The sequence below is a fragment of the Giraffa tippelskirchi genome, chromosome 9, assembly GCF_054371585.1.
Source record: "Giraffa tippelskirchi isolate mGirTip1 chromosome 9, T2T-mGirTip1v1.2.pri, whole genome shotgun sequence".
Taxonomy (NCBI): Eukaryota; Metazoa; Chordata; class Mammalia; order Artiodactyla; family Giraffidae; genus Giraffa; species Giraffa tippelskirchi.
Window position 1 is genome coordinate 86565407 of NC_137283.1, and position 15634 is coordinate 86581040.

Consider the following 15634-nt stretch of genomic DNA (forward strand, 5'->3'; position numbering starts at 1 on the left):
GAAACGAAAAGGAATAAGTAAAAGTTGTTGAACTGAGCCCTCCACCAAAAGCTGTACCTAGAATATATGTTTGAAAGATAAAGTTATTTTATGCACCAGTGTTTTTACTTTGTGGTAATAATCTGTCGACTTTAGCAAACAGTATTTTTCCTGATTCACTGCTGTTCCATTTGCTGTCCCTGATAGCCCTTTAATTAGGCTGCTTGTTTGTCAAATGCCAGTTTGCTGTGCTTGTTCTCCTCCACGGATTCAAAAATAATCAGGGCAGGTGTTGTATAAGTTGTATAGGATGACATGCTGTCATGATCAATTGCTAATTAATTTCAGATTATTTCTGCTTCTTTGATGTGGATGCACTCTCTCAAATGAAAAACAATAAACCATCATTATTCGTTTTGTGTTTGTTAAAGCACTTCATAATTAATAGCCAAGATGGGATTAATTTTTAAGCAAGTGTTTTCATCCAAGTGTTAGCAAAGACTCTGTTGGCTAGAAACTATTGCTGATTTTATTTTTTACTCTGAGAAGTCAGTGACTGTTACTAGGCAACATGCAAATAAATGGGGGGAGAAATCCATTCTGGAAAGAACTCCATATACTATTATAGGTGGAACATTTTAAAGAGGAGTCGATAAATGTTCGGGTCCTTCATATTTTTAGCAACATAAATAGTACCCAGCAACCACTGAGTTCTTCCTATGTACCAGGTACTTAACATGCCTGATGCCATTTAACCTCTACACCAACTCAGTGGTGTTGCTACCACCATGATATAGATGAGGAATCTCGTCCCAGGTACAAGATGAGTTCCGAAAAATCACACAGCACTGGCTAAGCAACAGGCTTTATTGGGGAAAGGGAAAAATGTCAAAAGCCAGAGTAAGCACCTATAAAGTGTAGTTCCCATCTGCTCGCTACCTCATAATGACACAGGCTGGGCAGGATATTAGGCTGAACTCTCACTGGGACCCCATATTCTTTATCTTTCAGGGGGTAGGTCAGATATAGCAGTTGTGTCACAGAGAAATAATTAGACCGTGTTTTGGGTACAATCTGGTTTGGATTGCCAGCAGTTTACAGAAGTTGTTTGGAAAGCCAGCTCCCAGATCCTAGGAACCATGAAGCCCATGAGATATCCCAGCCTCTTGTACCATAGAAACAAACTGTCTCCGCTGATGGAAGGAAGACCTGGGTCTCAGCAAGCTCATTGCCCAGGTGACTGGCGTGAACAGCCCTTAGTTACGCTTGGATTATTTTGTTCATCAAACCACAAAAATAAAGTATTAGAGAGATTAAAGTACTTACTCAGGATCAGAAAACTGTTAAATGATGTTATAGGAACGCCAGGAGAAACAGCTGACCTAGAATTTTGAAACTGCAAAACTACTTTTTTGGAATAAGATGGTTAAAAACGAAGTGTTTGCTATCAACAGATCTACATAAAGTCCTACCAAGTTGTACTCCAAGTAGAAGGACAAGGACAGCAAAAAGAATTATGAGATGTAAGAGGAAATGATGAGCAAAATAAGCGGCTAATATGTAGGTAATTCTCAACCAATGCTGTCTGAATTAAGAAATAAAAAGAAAATAATATCTAATTTGTGGTATTAATAAAATAACAAAAAATGGACAGTAGTTACACATATGTCAGGAGAAAGTGATTGGAGTTTATATATTCTATGGGTCACGTTTCATTGGGAGGAGAATTTCGATATAATATTTAGACTTATAATATTTCAAGAATAACCAGCAAGATAAATACGTACTCATACAAGACAGATGGAGGAAAATGAAATATGAAAGCAAAGATAGGCTATCAAAAGGTTAAAAAGGCAAGAAAAAAAAAAGAAAGGAAGACTAAAATGGAATATCACAAAGCAATATGATAGAGACAAATGTCAGCAATCAAAATAAATTTTTAAAAAATCTTGCCAAGTAAAATACAGAGAATTTCAAGCATTTTTTTCATTCAGTTATATGCAGGGTATAAGAGGCACACTGTCTCTGTCAGCTCAGGGTGCTATAACAGAATACCATAGACTGGGTAGTTGAAACAACAGACATCTACACAGTTCTGGGGGCTAAATCTAAGATACAGGCACTGGCAGATTCAGTTCCTGGTGAAGGTTCCCTTCCTGGCTTGCAGATGCCCACCTTCTCATCACCCTCACACAGCAGAGAGAGAACGCTAGTCTCCCTTCTTATGAGAACAGAGAACACTGATCCCATTACAGGGGTCCCACCTTCAGTCATGCCTGATTCTTTGCCACTCTATGGACTACAGCCCACTGGGCTCCTCTGTCCATGGGATTTTCCAGGCAAGAATACTGAAGTGAGTTGCCATGTCCTCCTCCAGGGTATCTTCCCAACCCAGGGATGGAACCCGTGTCTCTTATATAAGTCTCCTTCGTTAGCAGGCAGGTTCTTTACCACTATCAACACCTGAGAAGCCCATAAGAATATGGAAAAGCTGAATATAAAAGGATTGAAGATTCTATATATATTTTTTATATATTTATATTATATATATATATTAGGCTGATACTAGACACAATAAAGCTGTAATCTCTATTTAAATATGAGCTAATATAGCTCATATTTCTGTGAAAGCATCATTAGAAATTGATAAGGATACTACATTATGGAGAGAGATCCAATTCATCAGGGAGTTATTGCAGCTCTACTGGCCCAATAAACTATATAAAGCAAAAATGGACAGACATATAGAGAGAAGAGGGCAAATTTACCATTATAGTGAGTCGTTGTATCACTTCTCTGGCAATCTTTAACACAGGCCAACTTCCTCATTCGCAGATTGTCTGTGGTCCTGGGGCTTATAGGGGCAGAGGTGAGTGGTTGAGACACAGCTGACATGATACACAAAGTCTAAAATATTTACTATTTTGTGTTTTACAGAAAAGGTTAAATGTTCCTCTTTGCCCTAGAGGAAGATCCTAAGACAAATATTTTAATAAGTAGTTTATTTGCAAAGTACAGAAAACACTGACAGGGCAGTCTGGAAAGATGACAGGGAAAAGAAGACAGTCGCCAAAGTGTGAGTCAGCCACCTACGACCACAGGCAGCTGATGCTTCATCCTGTGGGATAACTCTGGGAACTAGCGCAGAACACATACCTCAGGGAAAGAGCCAGGTTTAGGACATCTACCAGACAGGCCAGAGGGAACAACAGTGGTCCCAGCTTCAGCCCTAACAGATCCAGCGCCATGTGCTAAGAAGGGAAGATAAGTCTAAAGAGCAAAGAAAAAGAGCAGACCCTCACACTCACTCTAGTCCTACCCCTCAAAGTACACGTTTCTGAGCCAAGTGCAGGTCTGAACTGAGGAAACGGGGAGAATTTTTTAAATTGGACAAGAAATCAAAATTTAAGATTTGAGTAGACTTTTTGACAACAAAATATGAGACAGTTCTAATACCTAAGTGAGATGGGAAAATCTATGAGATTTGTCTGGGGAATCTTCTGAGACAGGGCAGGAAGAGCCTACAGAGTTTAGGATTTTGAAGGGATTAAATGAATACTATTTCATAATTGCACCTCACCACGTCCAGCTCATTTAATTAAATGTTAATAAAAGATAATTTTCAAGATGCTAGGCTCTATGAAGATTAGAAAACAGCAAGCTGTGAAGGAGAGGTTGGAGTAGGAAGGGACATTTATTAGAGTGAAGGTTTCTCTAAGTAGGAGGCTTGGGCCACACCATGCATTGTGCTAGGGACTGAAAACACAGGCATGAAAGACCAAGATTCCACAGAAAGAGAGTCCTGGGAAAGACTGTCAAAGAGACCCAGTGTCTGTTGGTGGGAATGCAAACTAGTACAGCCACTATGGAGAACAGTGTGGAGATTCCTTAAAAACTGGGAATAGAACTGCCATATGAACCAGCAATCCCACTGCTGGGCATACACACCGAGGAAACCAGAATTGAAAGAGACGCGTGTACCCCAATGTTCATCGCAGCACTGTTTACAATAGCCAGGACATGGAAGCAACCTAGATGTCCATCAGCAGATGAATGGATAAGGAAGCTGTGGTACATATACACAATGGAATATTACTCAGCCATTAAAAAAATACATGTGAATCAGTTCTATTGAGATGGATGAAACTGGAACCCATTATACAGAGTGAAGTAAGCCAGAAAGAAAAACACAAATACAGTATACTAATGCCTATATATGGAATTTGAAAGATGGTAACGATAACCCTATATGCGAGACAGAATAAGAGACACAGATGCATAGAACAGTCTTATGGACTCTGAGGGAGAAGGGGAGGGTGGGACGTTCTGGGACAATAGCATTGAAACATGTATATTATCATATGTGAAACGGAACACCATTCCAGGTTCGATGCATGAGACAAATGCTTAGGGCTGGGGCAATGGGATGACCCAGAGGGATGGGATGGGGAGGGAGGTGGGAGGAGGGTTCAGGTTGGGGGACACACGTAAACCCATGGCTAATTCATGTCATTGTATGGCAAAAACCACTACAATATTGTAAAGTAATTAGCCCCCAACTAAAATAAATAAATTTATTAAAACAAAACAAAACAAAACAAAGAGACCCAGTGTCATAGGGAACAGTGTCACAAAAACAAAAATACAAAACTGGTATCTAACCAAGCCTGAAACACACGAACAAGCCACAAGGAAATCAATGGTTGTTGAAGGATTTTAAGGAGCACAGTGACATATCAGATCTCTGCTTCCTAAATTTTACCATGACAGTAAGACTCCTGACTCAATGGGCATGAATTTGAGCAAACTCTGGGAGACAGTGGAGGACAGGGAAGCCTGGTGTGCTGCAGTCCATGGGGTCACAAAGAGTCAGACACGACTTAGTGACTGAACAACAACAACAAAATGGAAGGTGGACCAGAGGAGCAAGGGCCGGGGAGTGGGGGGGTGGGGGGGAAGGCAGTAAAAACAAGAATATAAAGAAAGGGCATTAAGGAATGGAAACACAGTCAACCCAGTCTGGTCATTGTCTGGAGGTAAATACATGATTTCTCAATTAAATGATGAGTTCCATGATTGTCCCAGAAAGAGGAACATAGGAAACAAACAAACATATTTGGAACGAAGTTTCCCATAAAAGACCCACTGAATATATCGAATAGCTTCACAGGAACCTTCCCCTTCACCTATTCTTCAAGGCTCATGCCATACACTATTCTTGGGAAACAAATTTTCCCTTCTTGCAATTATTGTCTGTGTTATTCATCTATTGTTGCTCCAAAATTTGTGATTTTATTTAGTCCCTTTAATATGACCTTAGAAGTTTGGGATGAATTGAATCAGTTTTACTTTACACAAAGCTAAAGTAGGCATGAGACCGTAATAAGGTACTCAGCAAAAATTGAATAAGTGAATGAATGAATCGATGCATGACTACTTGTCTCTCAAACCAGGTTTACCCAGCAGTTCCCCTGCTGAGAGAGCTGCTTAATTCAAAGGGAGAAGGAAATCTAATTGACTGTTGGGCTTCCCTCATAGCTCAGTTGGTAAAGAATCTGCCTTCAGTGCAGGAGATCCGGGATCAATTCCTGGGTCAGAAAGATCCCCTGGAGAAGGGAATGGCAACCCATTCCAGTATTCGTGCCTGGAGAATCCCATGGGCAGAGGAGCCAGGCAGGCTATAGTCCATGGGGTCACAAGAGTCAGACACGACTTAGCAACTAAACCAACCAACCCAAACACTGAAATGATTGAAAATGATTTCAACCAAGAACTGAAATGACAATCAGTCCTCCCTCAACCACCATAACAGGATGCAACATTGAAGTCATAGCGTAAAAGAGAAACAGTACTTTTAATAATAAGTTAACATGTATTGAGTACTTTCCATTTACCAGCACAATACTAAATACATTATATCCATTATCTCATTTCATTCATTCAACAAACATTAGTTAAGTGAATGGTCCAGGTAATGCATTAGAGTCACAAAAGTTAACAAAACAGATATGTTCTCATGGATATGAGGGTTGTAGGTGAACAGGGTAACCAGTAATAAATAAGCAAAATTCAGATTGTGCAACTGTAGCGAAGGACATAAGTTGGGAGATACAACAGAAGAACTTGGAGGCAGGGGGCACAGGGTAGGTTGAAAGGCCTCTTTGAGAAGATAACATTTAGGCTAAAATCTGGATGAAAGGATATAACCCTATAAAAATCTGACCAAAACTGCCTCGGGCAAAGGAAAGAACAAGTAAAACTATCCTGAGGCAAGAAATACTTTGGTTTGTCTGAGAAGAGAAAGAAAATGAAAGAGATTCAAGCATGAGTAGTCAGAAAAAGATGCGTGAGAGGTGGATTAGGAAAGACAAGGAAGGCCAGGCTGCGGAGGGCCTGGTAGACCATGGTACAGAAGCTGGTATTACTGAACTTGCAATGGGAAACCACTGAAATGCATTTAAGTAAGAGAGTAACATGACTGGAAGACCATTCTCTGGCTGCAAGTTGGAAAATAGATTTGGAGGGTGGTTCAAAAATAGACATAGTTGGACCAGTTGGAAGGCTCTCTCCCCAGTGATGTGGAGAGAGATAAAGAAAAGCAGATACATGATTGAACTCATTCTTTGGAGGTTGAACATGCAAATCTTGCTGGTCAGTTGGGTAGGGTAATGGAAAGCAAACAGATAGCAAGCATAAAAATTTAGGTTTTGGTTTGAACAACTGAAACATGATGTTGCCACTTATGAACAGAAAATAAAAGAAAATAACTGGGGAGGTGGGGGAGGTAGAGAGGAGGAATCAAGACAACTGATTTGAGCAAGTAAAGCAAGATATACATCTAGAGACTTCCCAGGCAGTCCAATGGTTAGGACTCCAGGCTTCCATTGCAGGGATCACGGGTTCTATCTCTGGTTGGGGAATTAAGATCCTGCATCCGTGCAGTACAGCCAAAATAAATTGAAATGAAATAGCCATGAGGATATACTATTTAAAAAATAAGTTTAATAAATATATCTAACTTGGAGCAAATAAAGTGACACATACACCTAGAGGTAAATATCAAGTCAGCAGCTGAACTTATTAACCTAGAGTCAAAGCAAGAGATAAAAGGTTGCAGCATATTGGGAAATTGAAGTTATATAAAGAAAGAAAACGGTTTAGATTACCAAAGATTGGCATATTAGGGAGAAGAGGAGGAAGGGGAGGGAAGGGAAAGGAAAGGGGAGATAGGAAGAGGAAAGAGGAGGAAAAGAAAACAGAGGATGGCCCACTTTAGCTTCAGGGCACAGATAGAAACAGAGAGGTGGGGCTGGATGAATGGAAAGAAAATCAGGAGAGTGGCTTATAGTCAAAGCTAAGGGAAGTGTTACAAGAAGAATATAATATTCCAAATGCTGTTTAGCGGTTGAGTAATGTATGAACAAAGAAATAGCCTCAATAAATTTTCACAATAGCCCTGAGGTAATTAGTACTACTACAATGTCTACTATGTAGAGAAAACAAGTTTTAGAAAGATATCACTTAAAAATTAAACTCTGGAAATAGGATTCTAATTGAGGCTATCTGATATTAAAAAGAAGTTCATCATAAGGAGATAGATACTGAAAAAGAGCACATAGAAGATCTAATTTGGGAGAGAGAATACTCTAAAGTAATAAGAAATGGGGTTCAGAATACTAGCTTACTATTCAGGCCAGTGAAACATGGCTCATTTTATTTCAAATTAAGTGATTCACCAGATAACTTCTGAGTGTCCACTCTGCACCATACACTGGTCTAGACTCTGGACATACAGTGGATTCTGAACTCAAGGTGCTTATAATCCAGTGAGGAAAGCTAACAATAAGTGAGAATACAAATAATATTCCAGATTCGTGCTCAGTCGTGTCTGACTCTTTGCTACCCCATGGATTGTATCTCGCCATTCCTCGGTCCAGGGAATTTTCCAGGCAAGAATACTGGAGTGGGTTTCTATTTCCTACTCCAGGGGATCTTCCCAATCCAGGAACTGAACTCAGGTCTCCTGCATTGGTAGACGGATTCTTCACCACTGAGCCACCACGTTCAGCCAGTAACTAATGTTAAGAAGGAAAATAAATCAGAATAAGGAGGGTATGTTGGAGAAGCAAGGGCTGTTTTAACGAGATGGTCAAGGTAAGCCTCACAAAGCAGGTAATATTGGGGCACAGACTTAGAGAAAAAGAGTGAGTTATCTATAGGTCAGAAAGCAGGTCCACCAATGTAAAGGGCCAGGAATTGGCTGAAGTTTTTTCTATTTGACAGAAGAGCCGGAAGGTCAGAGTGACTGGAGAAGAAAGAATCAGGAGTGGTTGGGGGAAAAAATGTGGGCTACAGAAAGGAAATGGATGGTGTGTGGCCATGGCAGGGAGCTTTCATTTTATTCTAATTACAATCACTTAGAGAAATTTTGAGCAGAGTGGAGATCGGTTCTAATTTACACTTTCCAAGTTCATCCTATCTGCTGTGTGGGAAATAGACTCTGGGAACAAAAATGGATGGAGGAAGTTGCCAACTGAGCAATTTGATAGAACTCATCAGGTATAACCCAAAGCTTTAAATTCTCATAGGTCCTCATTACGCTGAGAGTCAAACTGTGCCTGATGTGTGATAGTGAAAAGAAGCTGATTATGAAAAGAAGCTAAGGTCAGAGTGAGGTAAGCTTGTTACCAGGATCACAAGCATTTGAATCCATAATTAACTGCCATGACTTTATAAGCATTTATCCAGACCCAATCTGAGGGCTTTATTAGATCCAGTTTATGTTTCCATAAGGTATAATAGGGTGTTTTATTTTGTTCTTGGAGAGACTTTAATTGTAAAATATTTTGTAAGTTATAAGCATCATTTACATGGCTGCTAAGATACAGCATTATTTACATGTATTAAGGAGAAAAGAGAAATATTATGAACCATTTAAATATTTTTATATAACAAGTGCATTTCAGTATTAAAGGAAAAAATAAGTATTAAGACATATGGAATAGGCAAACATATGATATAGAATGGGCTTCCCAGGTGGTTCAGCATGTAAAGGATCTGCCTGCAATGCAGGAGCCACAGGTTCGATCCCTGGGTTGGGAAGGTCCCCTGGAGGAAGGTATGGCAACTCACTCCACTATTCTTGCCTGGAGAATCCCATGGACAGAGGAGTCTGGCAGGCTACAGTCCATGAGGTCACAAAGAGTTAGACACGACTAAAGCAATTGAGCACGCGTGCACGTATGTTACAGAATAACCCGATAAAAATCACCCGTATTTCTAAAACTAGGATTTAATTAACTCCTTTTTATTAGTTTTCCAAGGAGGCACAATAGCCCTCAAGACTATTAGAAAAAAACAGCTAAATATAAACAAGCTTCCTTAAACAAAATTAGAAAATTCTTACATGTCTGTGTGCCTAGGACTAAGAGTATTAAAACTCCAAATAACTTAACTAAAACTAAATTTATCTTACTTTAAATTCTATTTTACCTTTAGGGATGCTGAATTAAATTTTAGTAAAGAGGATTATTTCTAAATAGGACTATAATGGTATATTTTTACTGATACAGCAATGTTCTTTAAGTTTATACTATTGCTCCCTGCCTTAAGCAGATTGAACATAGTTTCAAATGGCTCAAATGAGTTTAAGGAAATACCATAGATTATTTTCAATGTCCTTTTCACAGAGGATGGGTTTAGAGATGGAGAAAAATTAAATCCTTGTAGGCTGTACTCTCAGTGAATCAAAAAATAAAAGTTGAGAAAAGCCTGAGGAATCATCTACCTCTTTACCAGAGAGTATAGACTCCAGGCCTTCTAGTTTAAGAAAGAGTGAATACACCTCAAAGATCATGGGACATATTCCATTAAGTGTTTTTCCCCAGACTTTACAATTATTTTATATTAGCTTGGGAGATGGGATTTGAATTTAATCCTCCCCCCAAAACACACTTGGCTTCCTTATATTTCAACCATGGCTTTGACAGAACTTCCTACTCAGTCATGGGGCAGAGAGTGAGCTCTTAATGAAGACAAGCGGAGGTCTGCTATTCTCAGTTGGAGTAGGTAGAATTCACAGTACTTTCAAGCAAACTAACCTTAATATTTTCTAATATAGCAAAGGCCTGAAACTAAGCTATTTTTTCCATGGACGGAGGAGCCTGGTAGGCTACAGTCCATGGGGTTGCAAAGAGTCGGACACGACTGAGTGATTTCACTTCACTGGGTAACCTGATTTAACCAATAACATATTTGTATTAACGTGTGTGTGTGTGTGTGTGTGTGCACGTGTGCATGCTCAGCTGTGCCTGACTGCTCGATATCCCATGGACTGTAGCTCACCAGGCTCCTCTGTCCATGAGATTCTCCAGGCAAGAATACTAGAGTGGGTAGCCATTCCTTCTCCAGGGGATCTTCCTAACCCAGCAGGTTCTTTACCACTGTGCCACCTGGGAAGACCCTTATATTAAAACAATTCTACGAAAAACTAAAAGAAAATTATATGCCTAATTTAAATATACCTTGAACAATCTTTTCTACACTATTAATTTAGAAAGTTGGCATTTTATACATACATAGAACAAAGAAGCAACATTTTAAAGCAATAGATACCTTTCTTAGGAGGTCCGTGGGTCCCTGTAAGGAAGTTAACATTCTGAGAGTCAACATCTGAAAAAAGGGGAACAGTGATGCATAATTCATTATATTTTTGTGAAATCTAAATGAATTAGGGTTAATTAATTCATATTCATAAAGAAAGCATAACTCTTGGTGTTTAGTAGAACATATACATGAGTTCTTCCACTATTCTGACCAATCATTGCAAAAACATAAATCACAAGAAGTAGAATCTGAATTAATGAAGCACTATCCTGTGTAAAATGTTACTGATGAAAATTGACCAAAAAAAGTGACAAGAAGAAATTTTACATGAAAGTGACAAAAGTATGTCCTATCTATGTTTTAAACAGATTAAATAAATATGCTGAAGACACAGACTATGTGAGGGCAGGAAATCAAATTAGTGGAAGCAAAATCTAAAGTACAGTAAAAGAGGAAAGCTGGAGGGAAGATGAATTCTATGTAGCAGTAGAAATGCTCCCACCATAACCTGGAGATTGAGGAAAGAGAAAAGGAGGATAGACGAGATACAACAAAGGGATAATATTTTAAAATATAAAGAACCTTTGCAGATAAACATAAAAACCATGAGATTTATATAGAAAATGTGACAAAGACATGAAAGGACAGCTTAAAGGAAAAGAAATACATGCAGGCATTAAATATATGAATAATTGTTCTGCCTTTACAGGAATTAAGTAATCTAAGTGTTATTTGTTACCTACCAAAGAAGCAAATTTCTTAAAAACCCATGCTCTCACCAAATGCTGATGTGAATATATGTATACCCTTTGTTGACATCAATTTGGAAATATCTATGGAAAGCTGTCAAAAAGTTTGTATTCACTAAGTAATTTCATTTCTAAGAAAATAATCAATGCAAAAATGGTATGTAAGGATGTTATTTGCAACATTGATTTACAACACAAATTATCCAAATATCACAGACAATAGAGTGAATAGAAAAACGGTGTGTAAGCTATGATTATCTATATGGTGGTCTATTAGAGAACCAATAAATATATGTCTTTGAATCTTTGAGAAACAAGCATTGCTTTCCTTATCCATGAAAACACAAAGTGTAATACTCAGACACAGCTCAGGAGATGTAGAATCTTGAATAGATATTAATATGACACAGTCTTGTTATAACTTTGGTAAGGAAACACTATTTATTTAAGCCTAGATTACGAATACAGGAATAGAGATTTAAGAAAATATATATCTCAGTATCAAGAAAGAGCATTCCTGAGTTAAAGCTGTCATTTAAACATCCATACTAGATCAATGTATCAGGCTATTTTTTTAACTTAAATTGGGATTTTTTTTTCATTCATAAAATATATTGAGAAGCAATGTAACCCTTGAACTTTGAAGTCTATAGAGAACTGGGATGAAGGCCTAGTCTCTTTTCTGATAGTTGATGACTTGGGGTAAATTATTTAACTCTCCTACGTCTCAGTTTTCCACTGTAAAAAAAGACTATCATACTTGATAAATAGTGTTAGGATGAGATTTGAATTAAAATCAGATTGCATATAAAGTATGTTGCCTAGGTCTCAAAAGATAGTAGTGATTGCTAGTGTAGTTTCATTCCATTCTTTATTTCCTAGGCCCCAAAAGAGCTTTAATTTAAATGCTTTTGATATACCAATTCCATCCACAATTCCTAAAGCCCACCATCTGTCTGTGCTCAGCTCCATGGATATAAAGATAGAATCAACCCTCGCTTGCTGTGTTAGCTCTATAATGTGCTAGACTGTAGGGCAAAGGATGATCACGACCCCTGCCCTTAAACCTCCATACCCAGAAGAGTATACAATTATAATAAAGTATAAAAGCACCATTAAAGCATAATGTGAAAACCACTTCAGAAGTATAAAGTAAGAAAGGAATAATTACCTTGACAGTGAACAAAACCAGAGATTGAAAGCAAGTTTTGAAGTAGAATATTAGCTAGCATAGACTTTTGTATTCCTCCCTGTGACTGAAAATTGCATGCTCTCACTTTAAAAAATAAAATAAAAATTAAGATGAGAAAATTGGTTTCGTTTAGAGGTGTAAAGAAAGCAGCAACAGCATTTTAAGTTGTGTCGTGTCCATGAATAAGGAAATATCTGACATTCAAGAATTGTAAGCATCCCTAAACAAAATTCCATTCAAATTACCAAATATATATAGAAAAACAGAAGTCAGTGAAAAGGAATAACAAGTACCCACCCAGGTTTGACAAGCATCTGAAATGCTGTTGTTGCAATAGGGTCTTATACACAATTTCATTTGTATCATTCAGCAAGTTCTCCTACAATTATCTAGACAGAAAAGCTGCTGGGGAGGGAAGTAGGGAATATTTCAGTGCTCTATTCTGTTCCTGCAATTACTTTGCAATAGACAGGGCCCTGTTTTCAAGCGGGGGTGGTGGAAGGAGAGATAAGAGTTAGCATTAAAGATATAAGTGAAGGATAACTTTTAACAACAAAGAAAACTTTCAAGCTACAGGCGATCTATGTATGTATCCTTTTAAGCCAAATGTCCTTTGCAAGCTTAGAAAATTTGAGCTCCATCTTGGTTAGAAGGGTCACCCACAAGTTCTGATTGGAGGGCGAGGCCCAGCAGCAAGGTGGGCAGCAAGAGGAGTGGTGAGAGAGGAGCTGATCTCTGGGGTAAAGCAGGACTTCAGGCGGTAGCCACCGTGAAAGCTGCTAATTGCGTACTAGCTGTGGGTACAAAAATGGAAGTCAGCCCATGGAGAGAAACAGTTGGTCAGGGCTGGCAAATTTCTCAGGCTCAAACATGAGGGATGTTGTGTAGAATAAGGAATCTTAGGCCAAGTTCACTACTGGAAGTTGCCTATTTAACTCATAAACATTATGTGGTGAGGGTACTTGCTGACCACTCTTCCAGTTCAGGGTCCTCCTATGGAGCTTCTCTGCTCCGAGCTCATGTGTTTATGGGTACCCTGGGGCATTACAGGGGGCTGGGTGATGAATGGGGCATGGAAGAGATAAATGTGCTGGTGCTCCCTGGGATTGCAGAAAGTGTAGATGTGGGTCACAGCATGTGGTGAATGAGGGGCAAAAAGGAAGCTGAAGCTGGGAAGGTAGATGGGGGGCGTGGTTAAGAGGCCTGGTGAGTCACCTCCAAGTACAGACATTAATTGTTCTGTAGGCAATGGTGAGCTAGTACAAGTATTTCAAGGGAGTAATATGTTTCATCTGTACATGCATGCCTGCATGTTCAGTTGCTCAGTCGTGTATGTTTTATCCAGGAATTTTTAAAAGCATAATTATGGAGGATATTTTGGAAAAAAAAACAATCATTTGAGACAGAGAGGCCAGTTAGGAGATTTTGCTCTCTATAAAATGGTTCTACTAGATTCTTTCACATCCTGACTTTGCCCAATGCATCTTAGCTAAAGAAAAAAAATTAAAATGTTGAACCGAGATAGGGCAGCAGTAATGAGAGGGAGAAAGAAAAGGAGAGAAAAGGTTGGGAAAGAGAGCCTTAAATGTGAGCAAGAGGACTAAGGAGAAAGTGAAAATGACTGATGCTTTTAATCTAGGCAAATATGAAGCTAGTTGTGCCATCCATACAGGATGAGGGAAGGATGTTGGAAAAACAATGGCTATGAATTTGGTTTGAGGCATGCCGAGTAAAGAGTAACAAATAACCATTTATGCAAAACAAAAAACAAAGTTTACATTTAAGGACACTTTTAATTCCCATCAAGTAGATGACTAAAGGAAATCTCTAGTTTTGAATCCAAAAACTAGATGGTGATTTCTCACAATACAAAAGGATTCTTTACTCTGTAATAAATTCTTTATTCTGTTAATAAAACAGTTCCACTAGATTCTTTTATATCATGACTTTGCTCAATGCATCAAAACCATGATAAATTTTTAAATCTTAAGGCCTAGAGATAAATAAAAAGGAATTACTTTGTGACAGGATCAAGTGAATACAAACTAAAATTCTGTAAAGTAAGGATATCAAGAGAGGAACAGAGGGAAGGAGAAAGCAAAAGTGAGCAAAAAGGCAGAGAAAGTCACAAATGAAAAGAAGAACATGAATCTAAGGACAAAACCAGCCAGCACAGGATGAGCAAGAGGATGAAGCCTCTATACTTCGTAGAAGGGCAGAGAATCAGACATACGAGTAAAAGAAACACCCTGATGTGAAAGACCAAGATCACCTCTTTCTCAAAGTCCAATACTTAAGTTTGCCTAGTGTGCAATAATGTAGTATATATCATGAAAGTGAAAGTGAAAAGTGTTAGTCGCTCAGTCATGTCCGACTCTTTGCGACCCATGGACTGTAGCCTGCCAGTTTCCTATGTCAATGGAATTCTCCAGGCAAGAATACTGGAATGGGTAGTCATTCCCTTCTCCAGGGGATCTTCCTGACCCAGTGATTGAACCCAGGCATTCTGCATTGTAGGCAGATGCTTAACCATCTAAGTCACCAGGGAAATCCAAGGAGAGCATCTCTTTCTCAAAGTCCAATAGTCAGTTTGCCTAGTGTGCAATAATGTAGTATGGTACGCGCTGTGCTGTGCTAAGTCACTTCAGTCCTGTCCAACTCTTTGTGATCCTATGGACTGCAGCCCACTGGGCTCCTCCATCCATGGGGTTCTCCAGGCAAGAATACTGGAGTGAGTTGCCATGCCCTCCTCCAGGGGAATAGAAAGCATTAAATAAGTGTCAGTTTTTATTATGAACAAAAAGAGAACTCATAATGGGTTCCAAATAGTTTAATATTTCTCCATTAAGTATCAAATCATTACCCTTTCCATTTGTCTTTTATTAAATGAAAGTTCAGCCTGGGAAGGGTAAACTATTCCAGTCACTAACACTATAGTGTGGGGTTCTTAAACCAATCCCATCTTCCAAGCAGCAGGAGGAATTCAGGGTAGCATGGTTTGAAAATAGTATATGGAATACTAAAGAAAGATTATGAGAAAAATGAACAAAAATGCCATTTTAGAATTTGGCAGAGTCTCCCCGAACATCAAATGTCAGAAAAAAGAAAT

At 38.8% G+C, this 15634-nt stretch overlaps 1 protein-coding gene across 2 annotated transcripts in view; it reads right to left on the reverse strand.

Moving 5' to 3' along the window:
* Positions 1-15634, reverse strand: part of LOC145521624 (uncharacterized) — a 198207-nt gene that overhangs the window by 18490 nt on the left and 164083 nt on the right. For both annotated transcript variants that reach the window (XR_014065543.1, XM_081530390.1), the window contains one exon: positions 10594-10650. Coding sequence is in view for 1 of the 2 variants with exons in the window: in XM_081530390.1 (XP_081386516.1) it covers positions 10594-10650 (57 nt within the window). In the remaining variant the exon portion in view is untranslated. The remainder of the gene's footprint in view (positions 1-10593; positions 10651-15634) is intronic.